The 17,950-nt window shown below is 41.7% G+C and overlaps 1 protein-coding gene across 2 annotated transcripts in view; it reads left to right on the forward strand.

Moving 5' to 3' along the window:
- FRMPD4 (FERM and PDZ domain containing 4) overlaps positions 1 to 17,950 on the forward strand; it is an 852,065-nt gene that overhangs the window by 53,249 nt on the left and 780,866 nt on the right. For both annotated transcript variants that reach the window (XM_019823548.3, XM_045051004.1), the window contains one exon: positions 13,678 to 13,801. In XM_019823548.3, coding sequence (XP_019679107.1) covers positions 13,678 to 13,801 — 124 coding nt within the window. The remainder of the gene's footprint in view (positions 1 to 13,677; positions 13,802 to 17,950) is intronic.

Consider the following 17,950-nt stretch of genomic DNA (forward strand, 5'->3'; position numbering starts at 1 on the left):
CTTAACCAGGGCAGATTGTATAACTGGTATACTGAGTGACGATTGGAAAACACCAGCTTCTTTCACACATTTGATTCTTCTGAAAGGATATCCAGATTGTAGAGGAAGCTGAATCAGAATGCGCTGATTCATACAAGGCTTTGGCATAGGAATGACTACTATGCGGCCTGGTCTTACAAGATCTTAGGTCCATCAACTACTTGCTTTTGGAAGAAGGACTTCACCAGGAAGGTTCAGTTTCTAGGCAAGTAGTTGGAGTAATGAAGGACTGCAAACATTGAATTTAGGCAATAGCAGGAGAAACAGGGTGGAGAGCGTAGTTCTCAGTTCATGGGTCCCGGAAATCCAGACAGCATCAAGTTTAGTAAAGTTTTGTAAAGTAATGGACTGAATGTTGTCTCATGGTTTTTTAAAAGTTTTAATTCCAATGTACTTAACATACAGTGTTACATTAGTTCCAGGTGTGCAATATAGTGATTCGGCGATTCTGTGCATCGACCCAGCGTTCATCACAAGTGGACTCCTTAATCTGCATCGCCTGTTCCCCCATAGCACCTCCCCACCTTCTGCCCCTCTGGTGACCATCAGTGTGTTTTCTGTAGTTAAGAGGCTGTTTCTTGGTTTGTCTCTCTCTCTTTTTTTTCCTTTGTTCTGTTTCTTAAATTCCACATATGAGTAAAATCAGATGTGATTTGTCTTTCTCTGACTTATTTTGCTTAGTGTAACACTCTTTAGTTCTATTCATGTCTCATGTCATTGTAGACAGCAAGATTTCATTCCTTTTTTATGGCTGAATAATATTCCCCCCCATCTTTATCCATTCATCTATCGATGGACACTTAGCCTGCTTCCTCATGGTTTTTATTTTTACTGAAAAAATATGCTAGTGGTGTGTTTTTATAGTCTGGATATTTAATTTTAAAAGATTTCACAAATTTTGATGACTTTGTGCCACCATTAGCCAATTTCTCAGGTAGAAATATACTTTTGTGGTGCGATTGATGGTTAACAGTAATGGATGTTAATTAATTCATATGTAGGGAGTCTTTTTAATTTTGATGTCCTGTAGCTGATTTCTCCTCAGATCTGATTGCATGAGTATTTTTCAAATACTGCATATCACAACCTATCATGGGTTATAATAGTAATAGTAACTAATACCAGTTTTTAATAAAATAGAAGGGAAAATGTTAGAGTACGTAATTAAGAGGTATTGTTTTGAGAAACTCTTATCTCGTGTATATACCTATATCTCTATATTTGTAAATACTTACATGTCCATAGATACATATCTAAATACTGAATCAGGATGTGAAATGTGGCAGTCACACTTTTGAAAATATTGAATTAGATCATTATTTTTTACTCAGGACTTGTCATTGTTAAAGAGCTTATGCTAGGTGACAGAGAAAAGTAAACTATTTTCTCTTGTTTTTTAAAAAAAAATTTTAACATTTATTTATCTTGAGAGAGACAGAGTGTGAGTGGGGGAGGGGCAGAGAGAGAGGGAGACACAGAATCTGAAACAGGCTCGAGCCAGTTTCAGCGCAGAGCCCGATGCAGGGCTCGAACTCAAGAACCGTGAGATCCTGACCAGAGCCGAAGTCGGACACTTAACCGACTGAGCCACCCAGGTGCCCCTATTTTCTTTTGTTTTTTTAATGTTTATTTATTTTTGAGAGAGAGACAGAGTGGGGGAGGGGCAAGCAGAGAGGGGGTCAGAGGATTGGAAGCTGGCTCTGCACTGACAGCAGAGAGCCCAATGTGGGGCTCAAACTCACAAACTGTGAAATCACAACCTGAGCTGAAGTTGGATGCTTAGCCGACTGAGCCACCCAGGCGCCGCAAACTGTATTTTCTTACTTTTCAATTATGCTTGTGTAATTTGCATTAGTGTCAGTCCTTGACAAGTAGAGAATATAATCTGTAAATTCACTTAGGTCCACGTTAGGACCTTAGGTCCGCTTAAGGTCCACATCAACTGCAACAGAACAAAAGTATTCCGGGTGCCTGACAGACCCCTTGATAACTCATTTCCTTCGGGAGAGTTCCAGCAACGTACCAGGTTCATGGCCTTTAGACATCCCCACTGAGAGAGAGTGCCACTGACAATCTTTATATGACCTGTTAGCAAAGCTTAATTTCTTTCCTATTATTTTAGACCAAAAAAATGCATTTAAATAAAAGTGCTGATATTTTTATCCTGCACCCCAGTGGATTGTGTTGGGCCACACCCTGTGGAGCACAGTCTCTGCTTTGTAGGCACGTTGTCCACTGGCAGCCACCCCTGCCTTCTGTTCTGACCCCATCTCACACAACTGTCCCTGCTCTGGCCTAATCACACTGAACACACCAAACAGATTCCTGTCTCAGGGCATTTGAACCAGTGGTTCTCTTTACCCGACATGATCCCTATGAGTCTAGCTCTTTGTCATGATGCAAGATTTGGTTCAAAGGATACCTTCTTGAAGAGGCCTTCCTGATTACTGTATTTCACAGAGCCCCCTCCTCTTTCCATAGCCCCCAGTTACTCTTTATTCTCTTTCTGTTCTATTGCTCTCTTTGATTTATTTGTTTTCACAGAACTTACCACTATCTGTTTAATCCCCCTCATACATTCTAAGCCCCTCTAGAATGGGATCTTGTCTCTACAGTCCACCCCCCATATCCCCAGGATGTTTTGGGGGCTGGTAAATATTTATGGAGAGATTCAACATTTCTCCTGTCCCTCTGCCTCACTTGAACCTGTGCCTTTGGATCTAGTTTTTTCATTTGTGTCTGAAAACAGTTCCTCCCCATGACATCAGTTGGCAGAGACACTGTGTTAGGAAGGATGGGGTGGTTGATTGTAGGGTAAGCTGGATGCTGTGAGAACTCCCTGGAAGTAATACTTGTGACCTAAGGATTGGGTAGGGATGCTTGTCCTGGAAATCCTGATGACTTATTTCTGGTAATGAAGTGATTAGTCCACTTATGTGTCTGAGAACAGAGACCTTCACAACTGCAGGTGAATTATATTCTTAGCTCTAAAGGAGATCAAATTTTTGTGTTCCATAGATAATTTCCACGATCAGAAACTTGATCTCCAACTGGAGTTGTTTTCTTGAGACACAATTAATAGAGTCTGCTAAATTTTATCCCTGAAGACAAAATATTACACTCTGAATTTGGAGTTAACCAACTGTACCTAAATTCCCTACTATCCTGCCTTATGTCTGGTACTCAGTAGACCCTTAATAGGTATCAGTTAGATGAATAAATAAATAAACATAGTCATGGGGGTTGGGTCTGATCTGGCTCTGACATTATTCAGCTGTGCTACCTAGATCAGGGTCTGACAAACTGTGGTTCATAGGCCAAGTCCAGGCCACCACAGTTTTTATAAATAAAGTTTTATTGGAACACAGTCATGCTCATTTTTTTAAGTATTGCCTTTCACACTATAGTGGCAGAGTTGAGTAGGTGTGACAGAGATGAGATAGCCCACAAAGCTTAAAATATTTACCCTCTGGACATTTACAGGAAAAGTTTGCTGACCCCTGGGCTGAGGAATGCCACTTAACTTCTCCAGGCATTGATTTTGTCATTCATAAAATGAGTTGAATGGACTCAGTGATGTCCAAGGTCCTTCTCAAAGCTTACATCCACATTTTCTAGATTGTAAGATACTATGTTCCTAAAGAAACTCAAAGTGAATGGACTTAAGGTTACCCTCACTGTCTTCTTAGAAAACATGATTTCATGAAGCTGTGTTTTCATTAAATGGCGATATAGGTTTTGCCACATTTATCTGAAAGACATACGGAATGTTGCAGGTTGAGTTCATTTCTCTGGTTTGGTGTTTAAGTGTTTGGAGGAGTAGATGTATTATGCTGCTTAGTACCTTCCCACCGCTTTTGCCAAGGGCTCTGCTGAAGTAAAAGTCAAGAGTTTGTAAAGAAACTGATAAGTGGGTTTGCTTACAATCTATAATGCTTTAAGTGGGGGTCTGGTATATTGAGCTAAGAAGTAAAAAATAACGTTAAATATAACATTAAAATCTCAGCTTGGCTGACTGTGAGGTCTTTCATGGTCCAGATAAGAAAATTATTCACTGCTACATGTTGCAGGAGAACAATTCTGGTCTGGGAAGAAACAAAAATTGTCTTTGTTAAGTTAGAATCAATTACTCTGTCTTGATTGGTTTTCTTGTTTGGGCTTAAATTATAAGTGCTTAAGTACATAAAAGCCTCGTGGATCCCCTTGAAAGATCATCAGCCCTGCAAAGATTTTGTTCAGGTCACGAAACTTGTAATGGGTATTTCTCCTCATACTTGCCTTCCGCTTGCCTTCCTCCAATTACTGTTGACTGCACGCTTCATCACAGATCACAGAAAATGAGCATCACCATCAGATCACGTAGTCAGGACTTTCTAACAGACTGAACAACAACAAAAACAGAATACATTGAACTTTTATGAGAGGATAAGCAATGAATTGCAATTCTGGGACTCTGTCCCTCCCTCTTTCAACATTTCCTGACCACGTACTATGTGGCAGTTCTATACCAGGAGCTGGAATATCTCAGGTATATGTTATCTCTCACAGCTTGCACATCTATAGCAATTTAGAGATTTCACACCATGATCCCACTTGGTTCTCGCACGAGACTTTGGGAGGGAATCAGAACAAGGATTCCATCTACCCCTACGGTTTATGTGGGACCCCTCTGTGGGAATACTGGAGTGAGGGAATGGAGATGGGAGCTCAGCCTGACTGCCTGGAGAAACTCCGGCCTCCTCCATGTGAGGATTTTGTTTTGTTTTGTTTTAGAAGGGATCTTGTTGTGCTCTGGCGAATGCCTGGCACCTCCATCTCACTGATCTGAGGGTAGGGAGCAGAAAAAGGTCAGTGACAAGGTACAAGGGCCCTAATTCCTAAGTTCCACCCTACTCTGTCTTCCAGCCCCAAGCAGGAGGCTGGATTTTCAGCTCACAGTGAGAGTGGCCCTTCTGAGCCTGCAGAATTCCCAGATAACTCTGGTGCTTCCCCAACACCCCCTCTCCTAACCAAACTCAAAGAGCTCCTTCCTCCTTGGGTGTAGAGTGCTTGCACGGGCATCTCTGAAATGTGAAAATTCTTTGCACATCATCCATCAGTGCTTGATGGTGACCTGGCAATAATAGAAACCGCATCTTAGACCTGTCAATAGGTAACTCTGCCTTTGGGTAAGTGACTCTCTGAGCTTTAACGCCCTGATTTGTGAAATAGGGGAGTTGGACTAGATTATCTTTGAGGTCTTTCCCGGTTCTTGCTTGCCATGCTTTTTGGACTTACATTTGATTCCCAAATTAACTCAGTTTATATAGGGCTTCTGATCCAGAGATATCACTATAGCAGATGCTGTCACGGCAGTGCGTGTTCATATCCCCTTGGCACTCACCGTTTCTGCAGGCTTTCACTATCGCTCTGCCAGAGGCTTTCATCTGGCTGCCGAGACATGCTTGGCTGCAAATGCTGGGGAATTCAGATCCTCAGGAGTGGTCCTCAATTAATGCCAAATGCGAACTGAAGAAGGATATTGCAGCATCCTTTTTCCTTGGGGGAGACATCTCTCAAGCAGGTTCTTGCTTATCCACAAGCAGTAACTGGTTAGTTAATGCACACTGCAGTGACTTCTTCCCTTCCTTCTGTTACATCACCTCCCAAATGAACCACTTGCAATCAGATCCTTATCTCAGAGCTTGCTTCTGGGGGAATCCACCCTAAGATCAGTCCCAAGCAAGTCCTATTGTGATTCGTCTAGTAGCACATGCATTGGTTCACAGTGGTCAGTTCCTTGAGGAATGTGTCTTGTTTACTCGGACTAGGGTTACCAGATTTAGCAAATAGAAATACAGGAACTCTAGTTATTTCTCAATTTCAAATAGTGTCAAATAATTGCTTAGTGCAAGTATATCCCATCTCAAATATTACATAATGTATACTTATACTAAAAAAATTCATTGTTTACTTGAAATTCAAATATAATGGGAGTCCTGTCTTTTATCGGTCATCCTTAATCCCAGTTCTCATTGGGAGCAGTGGGCATTGCACCTAGACCGACACCAGGGCTGAGGAAAGGAGGGTGATTGGGATTGGCTTAGAAGATAATAGAGCATAGAGGGAGGGAGGGAGGCAGACCTGAATAGCAATGCTTAGAGATAAAGACATGTTGAGTACCAACTAGTAGATGGGTGTGAGGTGGTAGATAAGGAATGATCAATTCAAAGAGCTTGGGCAAGGAGGCAAAAACGGGGTACAAGAAAACTGCAAGCTGCAGTTTCAAACATTGTGGGGAAGGAGGTGCCAAAGTCAGCGAACTTGCCGAGACGTTATCGATTTCTCTAGCCCTATTGCCTCGCACAGTGCCTGGCTCACTCTGGGTGCTCAATAAACATTAAATGAATGATGGGGTAGGAAGATTGGTGGAAATAAGAAATTCTGCCATTGTGAGCTTTATGGAAAATGGTGCCCACTAAAAAATGCACAGGGCCTTTTAGAGCAATGACTTGCATCTGATTATAGAAGCATAGAAAATATGAATTGCTATGTGAATTCTAAGTAATGAGCTTTTCTAATCCTTTCCTCATTTTTCATTGCAGGTACAATTCAACTTAAATCTTTCATGGCTAGTCGGGTTTTTGAATGCCACTTGTATGTTCAAAGCTAATTTACTTAATAGCTAACTTATCTGAACCTTGACCAATATTATTGGAGCATTTAGATTGACAGAGAGTTTGGGATGAAAATTCCCTATTCAATTTCAGAAGATTGTAATCAATTTATGTTTTTAATGACATTTCCTTTTCTTTCTGCAGGGAGGATAAAATCTCATCCTAGGTCTATTATTTCTAGCTATAAGTTCAAAGTTGAAAAAGATTGGTTTTATCCTCAGCAAGCGATGTGATATTTCCTAACTCTTTGATAGAGAAAATGAAGAGAAATACAAAAATAAACGTCAGCATTTAGATAATAGAAAAGTAGTGCTAACGCATCCTCAATTTTCATTAAAGTCAGCTTTTATTGTTACTAGAGAAAAATGTTTTTTTTTTAATTTTTTTAATGTTTATTCATTATTGAAAGACAGAGAGAGACAGAGCACAAGCAGGGGTGGGGCAAAGTTGGGGGGCAGACACAGAATCCAAAGCAGGCTCCAGGCTCTGAGCTGTCAGCACTGTGAGATCATGACCTGAGCTGAAGTTGGATGCTCAACCGACTGAGCCCCCCAGGCGCCCCAAGAAAAACGTTTTTATGAAACAATAAGCAGGCTGGTCTCCAAAGGGTGGTTTCAACTTAAAATCATTTCTTCTGTAGATGATGTATCTTTAGAGTTAATATGCTCATTCTGTGTTAACTGTGTGTCAACCACATGAGAAGGACAGAAATCTGTATATGGAGAAGTACTAAAAATGCACCTAGGAATTCAAAATAATATACATTTTAATGTAAAATTAAAGATGTACTTGTTCTAAGCTTTCTATCAAAAGTAAAAGTCTTCTCCGATGCTATAGAGAAAAGAAAACAGAAAACCATAAACCCAAAATGGAGTCACTTGTGCTAGGCCCGTGTCACCAAATCAGGGCTTAATACCTAACATAACTGCAGTTTTCCGACTTCCCTGGGAGTGTAGTCTTACCGGGTCAGTCTGGCGTTTTCTGGTTAGTACCAGTGAGGTAATCTGCCACATAGAGCCTCTTCTGTCCCCCAAAGGGAGGTGAGGTAATCTGCTCACTCTTTATCGCTGCTCCCTTCCGTCTATAAAAGCCTTCCATTTTGTATAGCTCCTTGGGCTCCTTTCTACTTACTAGATGGGATGCTGCCCAATTCATGAATCGTTCAGTAAAGCCAATTAAATCGTTAAGTTTTACTCCACTGTATGTTTGGTATTTGAGGGAGCCAATGATGTTACTTTGAGGTGTATTACCAAATCTGTGTGGTACTCTCATGGAAGTTTGCAGAGGAAGTAAAAGGAGGTCTCCTCTTTCTGAGGGTGGCAAGGTCAGTTATTCAGACCAATTCTCTGGATAAAATCTTTTTAGAAAGCTTAAAATTACTGAAGAGCTGACCAAAGCACAAAAGTGAAGGAAAATGTAAAATAACAAGCGTTGACCAGGATGCGGTGAATTGAAACCCTTGGGCATTGCTGTGGGAATGAAAAATGGTGTAGCTGCCATGGAAAACAGTTTGGCAGTTTCTCAAAAAGTTAAACATAGAAATACCATATGATCCAGCAATTTCGCTCCTAGGTGTATATTCAAAAGAACTGAAAGTAGGAACTCAAACATACTTGTACACCAATATTCATAGCAACATCTATCACGATATCCAAAAGATGGAAACAACCCAAGTGTCTGTCAGCAGATGAATGGATAAAAATGTGGTCTGTCCATACCGTGGAATATTATTCATCTACAAAAAGGAATGAGGGGGGCGCCTGGGTGGCTCCTTTGATTAAGGGTCTGACTTGGGCTCAGGTCGTGATCTCAAGGTTCATGGGTTCAAGCCCCGCGTCGGGCTCTGTGCTGACAGCTCAGAGCCTTGAGCCTGGTTTGGATTCTGCGTCTCCCTCTCTCTCCCCCGCCCACGCACACACTCTCTCTCTCTCTCTCAAAAAAAAAAAAAATAAACATTAAAAAAAATTAAAAAGGAATGAAATTCTCATACATGTTACAACATGGATGAACTTTGAAGGCATTCTGTTGAGTAAAATAAGCAAAACACTAAAAAACAAATACTGTCTGGCTTTACTTATACCAGATCCCTAGAATAGGCTATTTCATAGAGACAGAAAGTAGAACAGAGACGACCAGGGGTTGTGGGGAGGGGCAGTTGGGGAGTTGTTGCTTAAGGGGTACAGAGTTTCTTCTGGGGATGATGAAAAAGTTCTGGAAATGGATAGTGGTGATGGCTGCATGGCATTGCGAGTGTACTTAATGTCACTGAATCGTCCATTTAAAAGTGGTTAAAACAGCAAATTTAATATTGTGTATATTTAATCACAGAAAAAAAGAAGGAAAAAAAAATGAAGGAGAAACCTGACAGGTAAATGAGCACAGAAGCTGCTTTTGACCTGAAGGCATTTACCAATTTTCAGAAAATTAAGACCTGTTCTTCACAGCCTCCTGCAGCAGGAGACTGAAAGCAAAGCACAGAGTCTTTTTGTTGGGTTTTTAATATTCATCTCATTGATTTTATCCTGATTGTGTCCACGAAGTTTCTGAATCAGAGACAGACTGTCATTAGTGTTATTTACATAACAATCATTGCATTGACCGCCCCTTCTTGTCCCAGACCTTACTCCCTGGGGCCTCAAAATGAAAGTCAGGTGGAAAAATCTGTCCTGTGAGGGGCCAGATGATCCATAGGTGAGCAATGGAGAAGAATGGATTTTCTCTGCATATATACTGGAGAATGAGGTAGCTGCCTCCTCGCTTCTCTCAAAAAGAGGGAATAAAATTTTGCCTCCTGGGGATGGGATGAAAGGATCCTGGGTTCTCACTCTAACCTTTTAGTATGTGATTAAATCTTTTTAAGGACCAGATAAGCCTGAATGTCGCTGGCTCTCCAAGGCCCTGAGCCTCATTTTTCCCTTGAAATGTTAACACATACCTCCAGAGTTAAGTGAATCTCTCCAGAGTTCTCTCACTATCTATACAGTTCTAAATTACCTTCCCAAGGCTGCTCTTAGCTCTGGATCCCAAGTTTTCAGCAAGATTTATTCAGAAATCCCCACCTCTGCAGAAACACAAAAATATTTTCTCTGCACCCACACTGTTGAAGACCAGGCTTTAAAAAAATTTCTTTGTTAAAGTTCTGTTTATCAGCTCTTTCTAGTACTTAAGAATGATTTCCCCTTCTCACCACTTCTATTCAACATTGCACTGGAGGTTCCAACAAGTACATTCAGACAAGAGGAAGAAGTGGGGAGAGAAGGACTCGGAGAGGAAGAAGCGAAATTGATTTCATGTGCAGGTTCCACAATCATCTATGTAGAAAATGCTAAAGCATTCTACAAGAAGCCTACTAGAACGAACTATAAGTGAGTTTAGCAAAATTGTACACAAGTACCTCTAACCTACGGCAGAACGTGATAGCTGCTTTTATAGAGGTACTGTGTCCTTTAGAAGTACTGAAGTGGGGACATTAATTCTCTTGGAGAAAGTAGAAGACATCATAGGAGGTAAGCTGTGAATCACGTGTTTGAGGAAGGATTGATCTGGGTCAGGAAGAAGGCAATTGGTGTTCTGATGGGAGGACAGGGAAAAACACGAATGTTTGGAGGTGGAAAATCGTGGTGCTGAAATGCCGGACCTTGAATGTCAGACCCCAAATTAAGGACTTTATCTGAACGACTTGAAATAATTTTCCATACCTTCCTTAGAGTGTTATGTAATTATCTTCTCAACTATAAAATAGTAGGCTTACTTCTTTTTCTATTGGCTAGTCAAAAGAGATGGTTATGTTCATAAGTAATTTAAATTGACCTTAGTATTTTGAAGCAGGCAAAATAATCCAGTTTGATGTAAAAGCAAATGAAAACATGAAAGGAACATTTTCCAATCTGCTGCTCTTGGATATTTACCATCTTTCTACATAATCCTAGAATATAAGCTTTTCGAGGGTAGCACCATGTGATCTGAGTCTTTCACGTTTGCCACCGTGCAGGCCATTCAGTAGGTGTTTAATCCTTGCTCTCCAGCGATGATGTAAAACTGCAATAATCTAGGTGGTAACTCTTGACATTATTAAAAAATGAGTGCTTCCAAGGAAAGAAAAATCCACAGCACACAGCCAAACAATAAATATGGGAAATAGGCTAGAAATAGATTTATTTCTTAAAGCCCCTGCTTCTAGGACCCAGCGCGTAACTGGAGTGTCCTTCCCCCATCCAGGTCACATTGAGCAGCCTGGACATTTCCCAAGGCAGACAGCTTCCTCCTCCTGTAATCCAGTCCGTAGAGGAGGACGTGGTTTTCCCTGATTCCGAACACCATTCTGCTTTATTAAAAACTCTTTTTCTCCTTCCTATCCCAAAGCAGATGGGGCATGCACCTCTCTTTCCCTGCCTATTCAGTACTTTCTCATAGGAACCTCCGAGCACAAACCTGAGCCCTTCGGAGCCGACCCCTTCACACCAATTTCCAAAATAAGCCCTGGAGTGGACAGACAGCCGTGCAGACACAGTTGACCATGTGAGCAACTCGCCTTCCTTGGGATCACACCCGCTCCTACTCAGAAAGGAAATTCTGAGGCTCTGAACACTGTTCTTTCTCCCAAGACAACTTTCCGTCTGTAAGATTTCTCCCTTAGGCATGCCATTCTTAATGAGAAGATGTCCGCCATCGCCTGTGGACTTGAACTGCACTTCTGCTTTTGAAACCATGTGCCTCATTTTCTCAGTGTTGAATTTAAATAGACTGCTGTTATTGTATTTAGTTGAAAAGACTTTTTTTTTTTGCACTAATATGAGGCTCATAAGGAAACATCCCAACTGGGTTGGTTAAGGTTACCCGAATAGGCAGGGAATCTATGTCCTCATTATCTCTGCCTTGATTGGTTTGGCTGTCAAAGATCTGCTCAGAATAGTTTGCCAGAACAAACCCTACTTGCAATGGGATGACAGAAACTGAGGTAAAATGAAGAATATGTAACAAAGGAGAAACTAGCATATTAAAAAAAATTTAATGTTTATTTATTTTTGAGAGAGAATGCGCTAGTGGAGAAAGGGCAGAGAGAGAGGGAGACACAGAATCCCAAGCAGGCTCCAGGCTCTGAGCTGTCAGCACAGTGCCCGACGTGGGGCTTGAACCCACAGACCGTGACATCATGACCTGAGTCGAAGCTGGACGCTTAACTGACTAAACCACCCAGGCGCCCCTAGTGTATTTTAAACAGCAGGTTTGGGAGACTTGCAAACTATAGTAGTGTGTTATTTCAAAACAGAACCAATAGAATACATCCACGCACACACACATATATTTGGACAAGGGTTCATAGAGCTGTCTTATAAGGAATTGGTTCACACGATTATGGAGGCTGAGAAAACCCCATCATCTGCCATCTGTAAGCTGGAGACCCAAGAGAATCAATGGTATAAGTTCCAGTCAGAGTGCAGGAGAAGACCCATGTCCCAGCTCAAAAATAGGCAGAGAGAGCAAATTCTCCCTTCCTCCCTCCACCTTTTGTTCGATTCAGACCTCCAATGGATTCTCTAAGGCCCACCCACCCTGGGGAGGGAAATTCCTTTATTCCATCTACTAGTTCAAATGTTAACCCATTCAGATGCACACTCACAGGTACACGTAACATGATGTTTAACCAAATATCTGGGCACCCCACGGCCCAGTCAGGGAGACACAGAATTAATCATCACAGGTAGTGAGCAGTTTAGCGAAAGTCCATGGAGATTTGATATTCCCCACTTAAAATGTGTGTCAATTTGGACAAATCAAATTGGCCACCTGCATATGAGTCCTGTGGCTCACCCACTTTGACTTGACTTTGCCTGCCACTGGTCTTTGGCATGAGCCTATCTCAAATGTAAATGGCATCCCTCCTCTTTTGAACAACTTCACTAAAGCAATGGGTCTAGAACAGCAGTTTCATCCGGGGGTGATTCTACCTCAAGGGGATATTTGGCAATGCCCAGAGACATTTCTGGTCATCACAACTGGGGAGATGCTATTGGCTTCTAGTGGTTGGAGGCCAGGGACGCTGCTAAACAACCTCCAGTGTGCAGGGCTGCCCTATAACAAAGAAGTATCCAGCCCAAAATGTCAATGATGCTGAGGCTGAGAAATCCTGTTCTAGAGAGAAAGAGACATTCCACACTGCTCAACACAATATGCCCCACATGTCCCCTGTCTTTGTCATGAGAAACCGATGCTTTCTGAAAGCTTTCTAGATCGGGATTTTTCCACTGAGTTTAAATTACTGGGTAGGATCTAGTGTTAAAATTGGCAACTCTTGAATAACTGCATTAAGGTAGACACGTTACATATCAAATTTGGATGAGATGCAGGAAAGCCATGAGAGAAGTTAAGCGGCACTTTGAAATCTAAGAGAACTGTGTGAATGGTGTGCAGGTGGCTTTATTCCAGCTCATAGCGCAAAATACCCCATAGTGAGTTCTCAGATGAGGAAGAGCAAATACTCTTTTTCGTCAGAGGCAAATTACTGAAACTGCAGTTATGACCTCTTCAGACCTTCAGAAGGTGCCAGTTCCTTCCCAGTATGACACCACTGTGATTCTAACTGCACTGGGTTGTCTTGAGCCAATAGGGGTCAGTGGGCAAAACTTCGGAAATCTTGTTTCTTGACTTGCCAGTTTGTGTGCTCTATTGCAAACCTGATTGCTTTTTTCTTAAATGGGTAACCTGTACATCTTTGCTCATGGTCAGGAAAAAAAAAGTCCCTGTTAATAATTTACAAAAGACAGAGCTCCTCCTCTCTCGCATCCTCAAATCTCTCAAAACACGTGATCGTCTAAGCATATCTGGTTTCCAAGTAGCTGAGTGAGGAAATATGATTGGCCTCTCAGCATTGATTCCTCCTCTCCTTCCTCTCTCACTCTTCTTGCCTAGCAGTTGTTTGCTACGAGACGGTCATTCTTCCTATAAACGAATAAAGAACAGACTTCTTTCTTTCCATCCTTAGGAAAAGGTGGGCTTTTTTGCCTTCCTACCATGGACGAGGATCTTGAAGGAGAAACTTGGCAGACCTTTTCCATTCCCTGGGGCTTCGGCCAGGCAGTAGAGGATGAAGGAGGACATACATGCCAGTGAGTAACAGTCCTCAAGTACAAATAGCAGGGGTCCTGTCATTGCTTCCTGAGATTAGCTCCTGGTTTTCAGTAGGATGGATTTATTTGGACAAGGGTTGAAAACCATGTCTCAGAATTACACAAAAATGATGCCTTTGATAGAAAAGCGATGAGATCCTTCTGAGTTTTGTCTCAGTAACTGTAATTTTTACAAAAAGAATATTTGGAGGTGAGGCAGGAATATCCTGCAAAAGAAAAGCATAACGTCATACACTACTCTGGCTGTTTATTTCCTCACAACTACATGTCCAGAGGCACGCTTTTGGGAAGAGAGAAACTGATTTTAGCTGCTCATCCTTATATATGGTATTCTAATCGGCTATCACTCACAGTAAACTTTTGACTGCACTTGTGCACTTTTTGCAAAAGAAATTGGGTTGTGCTGTGTTTATTTTCTTTTGAAAGTGGTGTCTTCTCAATGACAAATGTATCTATCAAGATGAAAACTTTTCATTGTTAAGCAGAAAATGCTATGTTGGCTATACAAATTAGTTCGTATTTAATTGCTTGTCTTCAGTGGTCTTGATAAATAAGTGTTTCTCCCTTGGAAACCTATTTTACACAAAGTGCAGATCCTTGATGAGTGGCTGATGGTTTATATAAATATGTAATTCTTTCTTGATTTTGTCTAAGTTTCAAGTATTTTGAAATTCTTGAAATTTGTCAGTGCTGCATGCATTTTGGAATGCAAATTGGAAAGTTTCCAGTCATTGTGCTATTCAATGCTTTCTCATTAATCACTGGTACTTGTGAGTTTGTTTAAATGATATTCTTTCGGCAGATTCTATGATTATCGAGTGTTGCAGCATTGCAATAAGAACATTATGTGAAGGGGCACCTATAAAGGAACTGCCACAGGTTAAGAGAAGCTCTCCAAATGGGTAGAATTCATTACCCTGGACTTTTATCACTTGGGACTTTGAGCCAAATGTGTTTAGAGTTGCCATCATTTTCCATAATAGTAATCACTTGGTGGCACTATGTGTTTTAAAACAGTTTTGACAGTTTGCATGGGTGCGAATGAAACCTCTTTCCTTTCGTTGTAAGGAAAATTTAGAAAGTGACGTTGTCATTCTTTGGGACTAGAACATACGAAACAGCCTGATGTTTTGGAGCGAGCAACAGTGATCTCCCAAAAACTACTGTTTGCTTATGATGTAATTTCATTGGACAGCTTTTCTTTGTAGTGCACACATTTTCTTCCCGATTTCATACCTGAAAGATGAAATGATTGAATATACTTAGGCTAAAGAGAACAGCCGCTTAAGACAGGATCCTGAGATTTGTGGCTCTTGCTTGTCTGATTAGTACCATGAAACGAAATAGATTCGGCTCCGAGCTCACTGAAGCATGTTGTTTACAGGTTTGGGAGAAAATAGATAATGAAAGGGATAAGGAATATTTTAAATCAGAACACTAAAGACAAACCACTGAATTCCAGTTGGATAGTTTGTTGGCCATACTTTTAACTCCATGTACCCAGTGAAAAGTCTAGTGTGTCTTGTTTTATTAGAATTAGTGCTAGATATGTCTCTAAAGACTGAAGTTCCGTGTTATCCCTGGATGTGCTTAGTCATTAGATGATTCAAGTTAATATATTATTAATTTTAACTTTATACATAAAATACTATTTTACTTTTATGACTCAACACAAAAAGCAACCATTATTATTACTTCAGCTCATTTCTGCAGTGGACGATGCTCTCAGGTATAGAACCATGTAAATGTGGTTCAAGATTCAGTAGGTGGGGACAGTCTTCGTAGAGCAACAAGTGAGGCTGGCCCAATTCCCTCAATCGAGTCTCATTTGAGCTGCTGACTTTTCACAGGAGTACGATCTAAAATCCTTAGTCTCTCGTCCAGTCAGGCAGCGCAGGCTCCCTCGTCTGGGAGGTCCCTGCAGCCCTTCTCCACGTTGCTCATTGCTGATCCGAAGAAGCTATCATAAGACTGAAGTGAGGACGAGAATGATTCACTTTCCTGAAGTTTGTAACCTTTAAAATTAAAGCGACTTGAGATTGTTTTTGTTGTTGATTAAAGAGCAACTGGTTGCCCAGTAGAGCAGCCACACAGAATGGTCAGGTTTCCGGAACGGGTCTGACCTGGCTGTGTGCCCTGGTGCCTTCATTTATTGCCTATATGGCTTTGGGCAAGTTTGTCAGTTTCATTAAGCCTCAGTCCTCATGTCTGTAAGATGAGGATAATGCCTACCTCATGGGGATGGAGGGCTAAGTTAGTTATTGTAGGAACATCTCCTAGCACAGTGCCTGCCTCAGCCAGTTATCTGATTACCGACGGTCATTCTTAGTATTCGTATTAGTAGCAGAGATAGCGGAGCCTTTCAAAAACAATCTGGATCACAGGCGTTCAGGTTCAGTTTAAGTTTGAGAGAAAGTTAGAGGTTATTTGGCTATATCTTCTGGCAGGAAGATCCTAATCTTGTAGTAGGAAAAAGGATTCATTTGGAACCTCACCTACTAGAATGGCAAACAGGGATAACACTGAGAATGCCAAGTGCTAGCCAGGGTATGGAATGACCGGAACTCTCGTGGATTGCCCGCCCCATGTACCCGCAAAATGGTAGAGCCACTTTTGGAGAGCACTTGGTAACTTCTCCTAAAGCTAAGTGTACATTTGCCGTAAAACCCCTACAGTCCCACTCGTGGATGTTTCCCCTAGAGAAATGAAAACTCACGTTCACAGAAAAAACTTATCACAAAAGTTTAGAGCAGCTGTATTCAGAATTGTCCTAAACCGGAAACACCCCAGATGTCCTTCAACGGATGCGTGGATAAACGAACCGTGTTAAATCCTCACAATGAAATACCACTCGGCAAAAAAACAAGAACAAACTATTGATACACACAACAGTTTTGGATAAATGTCAGAGGCATTATGTTGAGTGCAGGAAGCCAGTTTCAAAAGGTTATATACTGTACGATTCCATTTATATGACATTCTCAAAAAGACAAAGCTATAGTGACAGAGAACAGATCGATGGGTGCCAGGGGTTAGGGGTTGGAGAAGTGTGTGAAAGTACCTTCTGTAATGGAGCTATTTTGTATCCTAATTTTGGTCATGGTTATAAGAACCTATACATGTGATAACATTTATATGGAACAGTATGTCGAAAAGTCAAATTTACTATGTGATAATTTAAAACATGAAAACTGAGAATACAAGCTTTTGGCCCTTGAGGAGTTCATAGGTGCACTGAGGGACAAACACAAATACTTATAATGCAGTGGGGTGAATGCAGTGATCGCAGCACGCTGAGAGAAGAGCTAACACCTGGTGTGGCATGCCGTACTGGTCTGATGTGACTGGGTTACAAGCGTACCCAGATATTGCTGCGCAAGAATTGTGGGGTCCCGAGGCCCGGGCCAGTTGTTCATGGCCATGTGCAGCCTTGTCCCTGTACCCTCAACCGTCTTCTGTGTGTACCAAGACCTGAAAAAGTCTCGGGGGGTCCTGGATTAGGGTATGATGAGACCCCTTTGCTTAGTCGCCTGGGAGGAGAAAGGTACCGAGAAACCTCCATAGGGGAGGTGGTGCCCGCAGTGGGAATAAAGGGTAAGAAAGAGAGAGCTAGGCAGAGCCAGCAAGCCAGTCGTTGCCTGACAAAGGCACAGAGGAGAGAAAGTGAGTACAAGTTGGGGGCTCTAGGGTATCCAAGATGACAAGAGTACGAAGTGTGAGGTGTGGCTGGAGAACCGAGACCGGGGACAGGTTTCTGGATAGCCTTGTATAATAAAAGGACATTTGGTTTTATGATAGTGGATTCTGGGCGTATTTAGAGGCACATGGGGGATGAGGCGGCAGAGACAGCAATTTGATGAAAGCGAGAAGAGGCTGCAGGGGTGGGATAATGGGAAGAAGTACAGGGTTTGATCTTAACTGTCAAGTGCTCGAGAACACACTTGTAGCATGTGTAGCATTAATGGCAGACTCTCCCTCCTGGGAAGATCTTTTCACTCATTCGTTCACCACCAATTCATTCAACAAATCATCCGCCTGCCTGATAGGCACTATTTTAGGTCCCGGGGATCCAACAGTGAACAAAATCAAGTCCCAGCTCTTGTGGAGCTGATATTTTCAGGGCTAAAT

The sequence above is a fragment of the Felis catus genome, chromosome X, assembly GCF_018350175.1.
Source record: "Felis catus isolate Fca126 chromosome X, F.catus_Fca126_mat1.0, whole genome shotgun sequence".
Taxonomy (NCBI): domain Eukaryota; kingdom Metazoa; phylum Chordata; class Mammalia; order Carnivora; family Felidae; genus Felis; species Felis catus.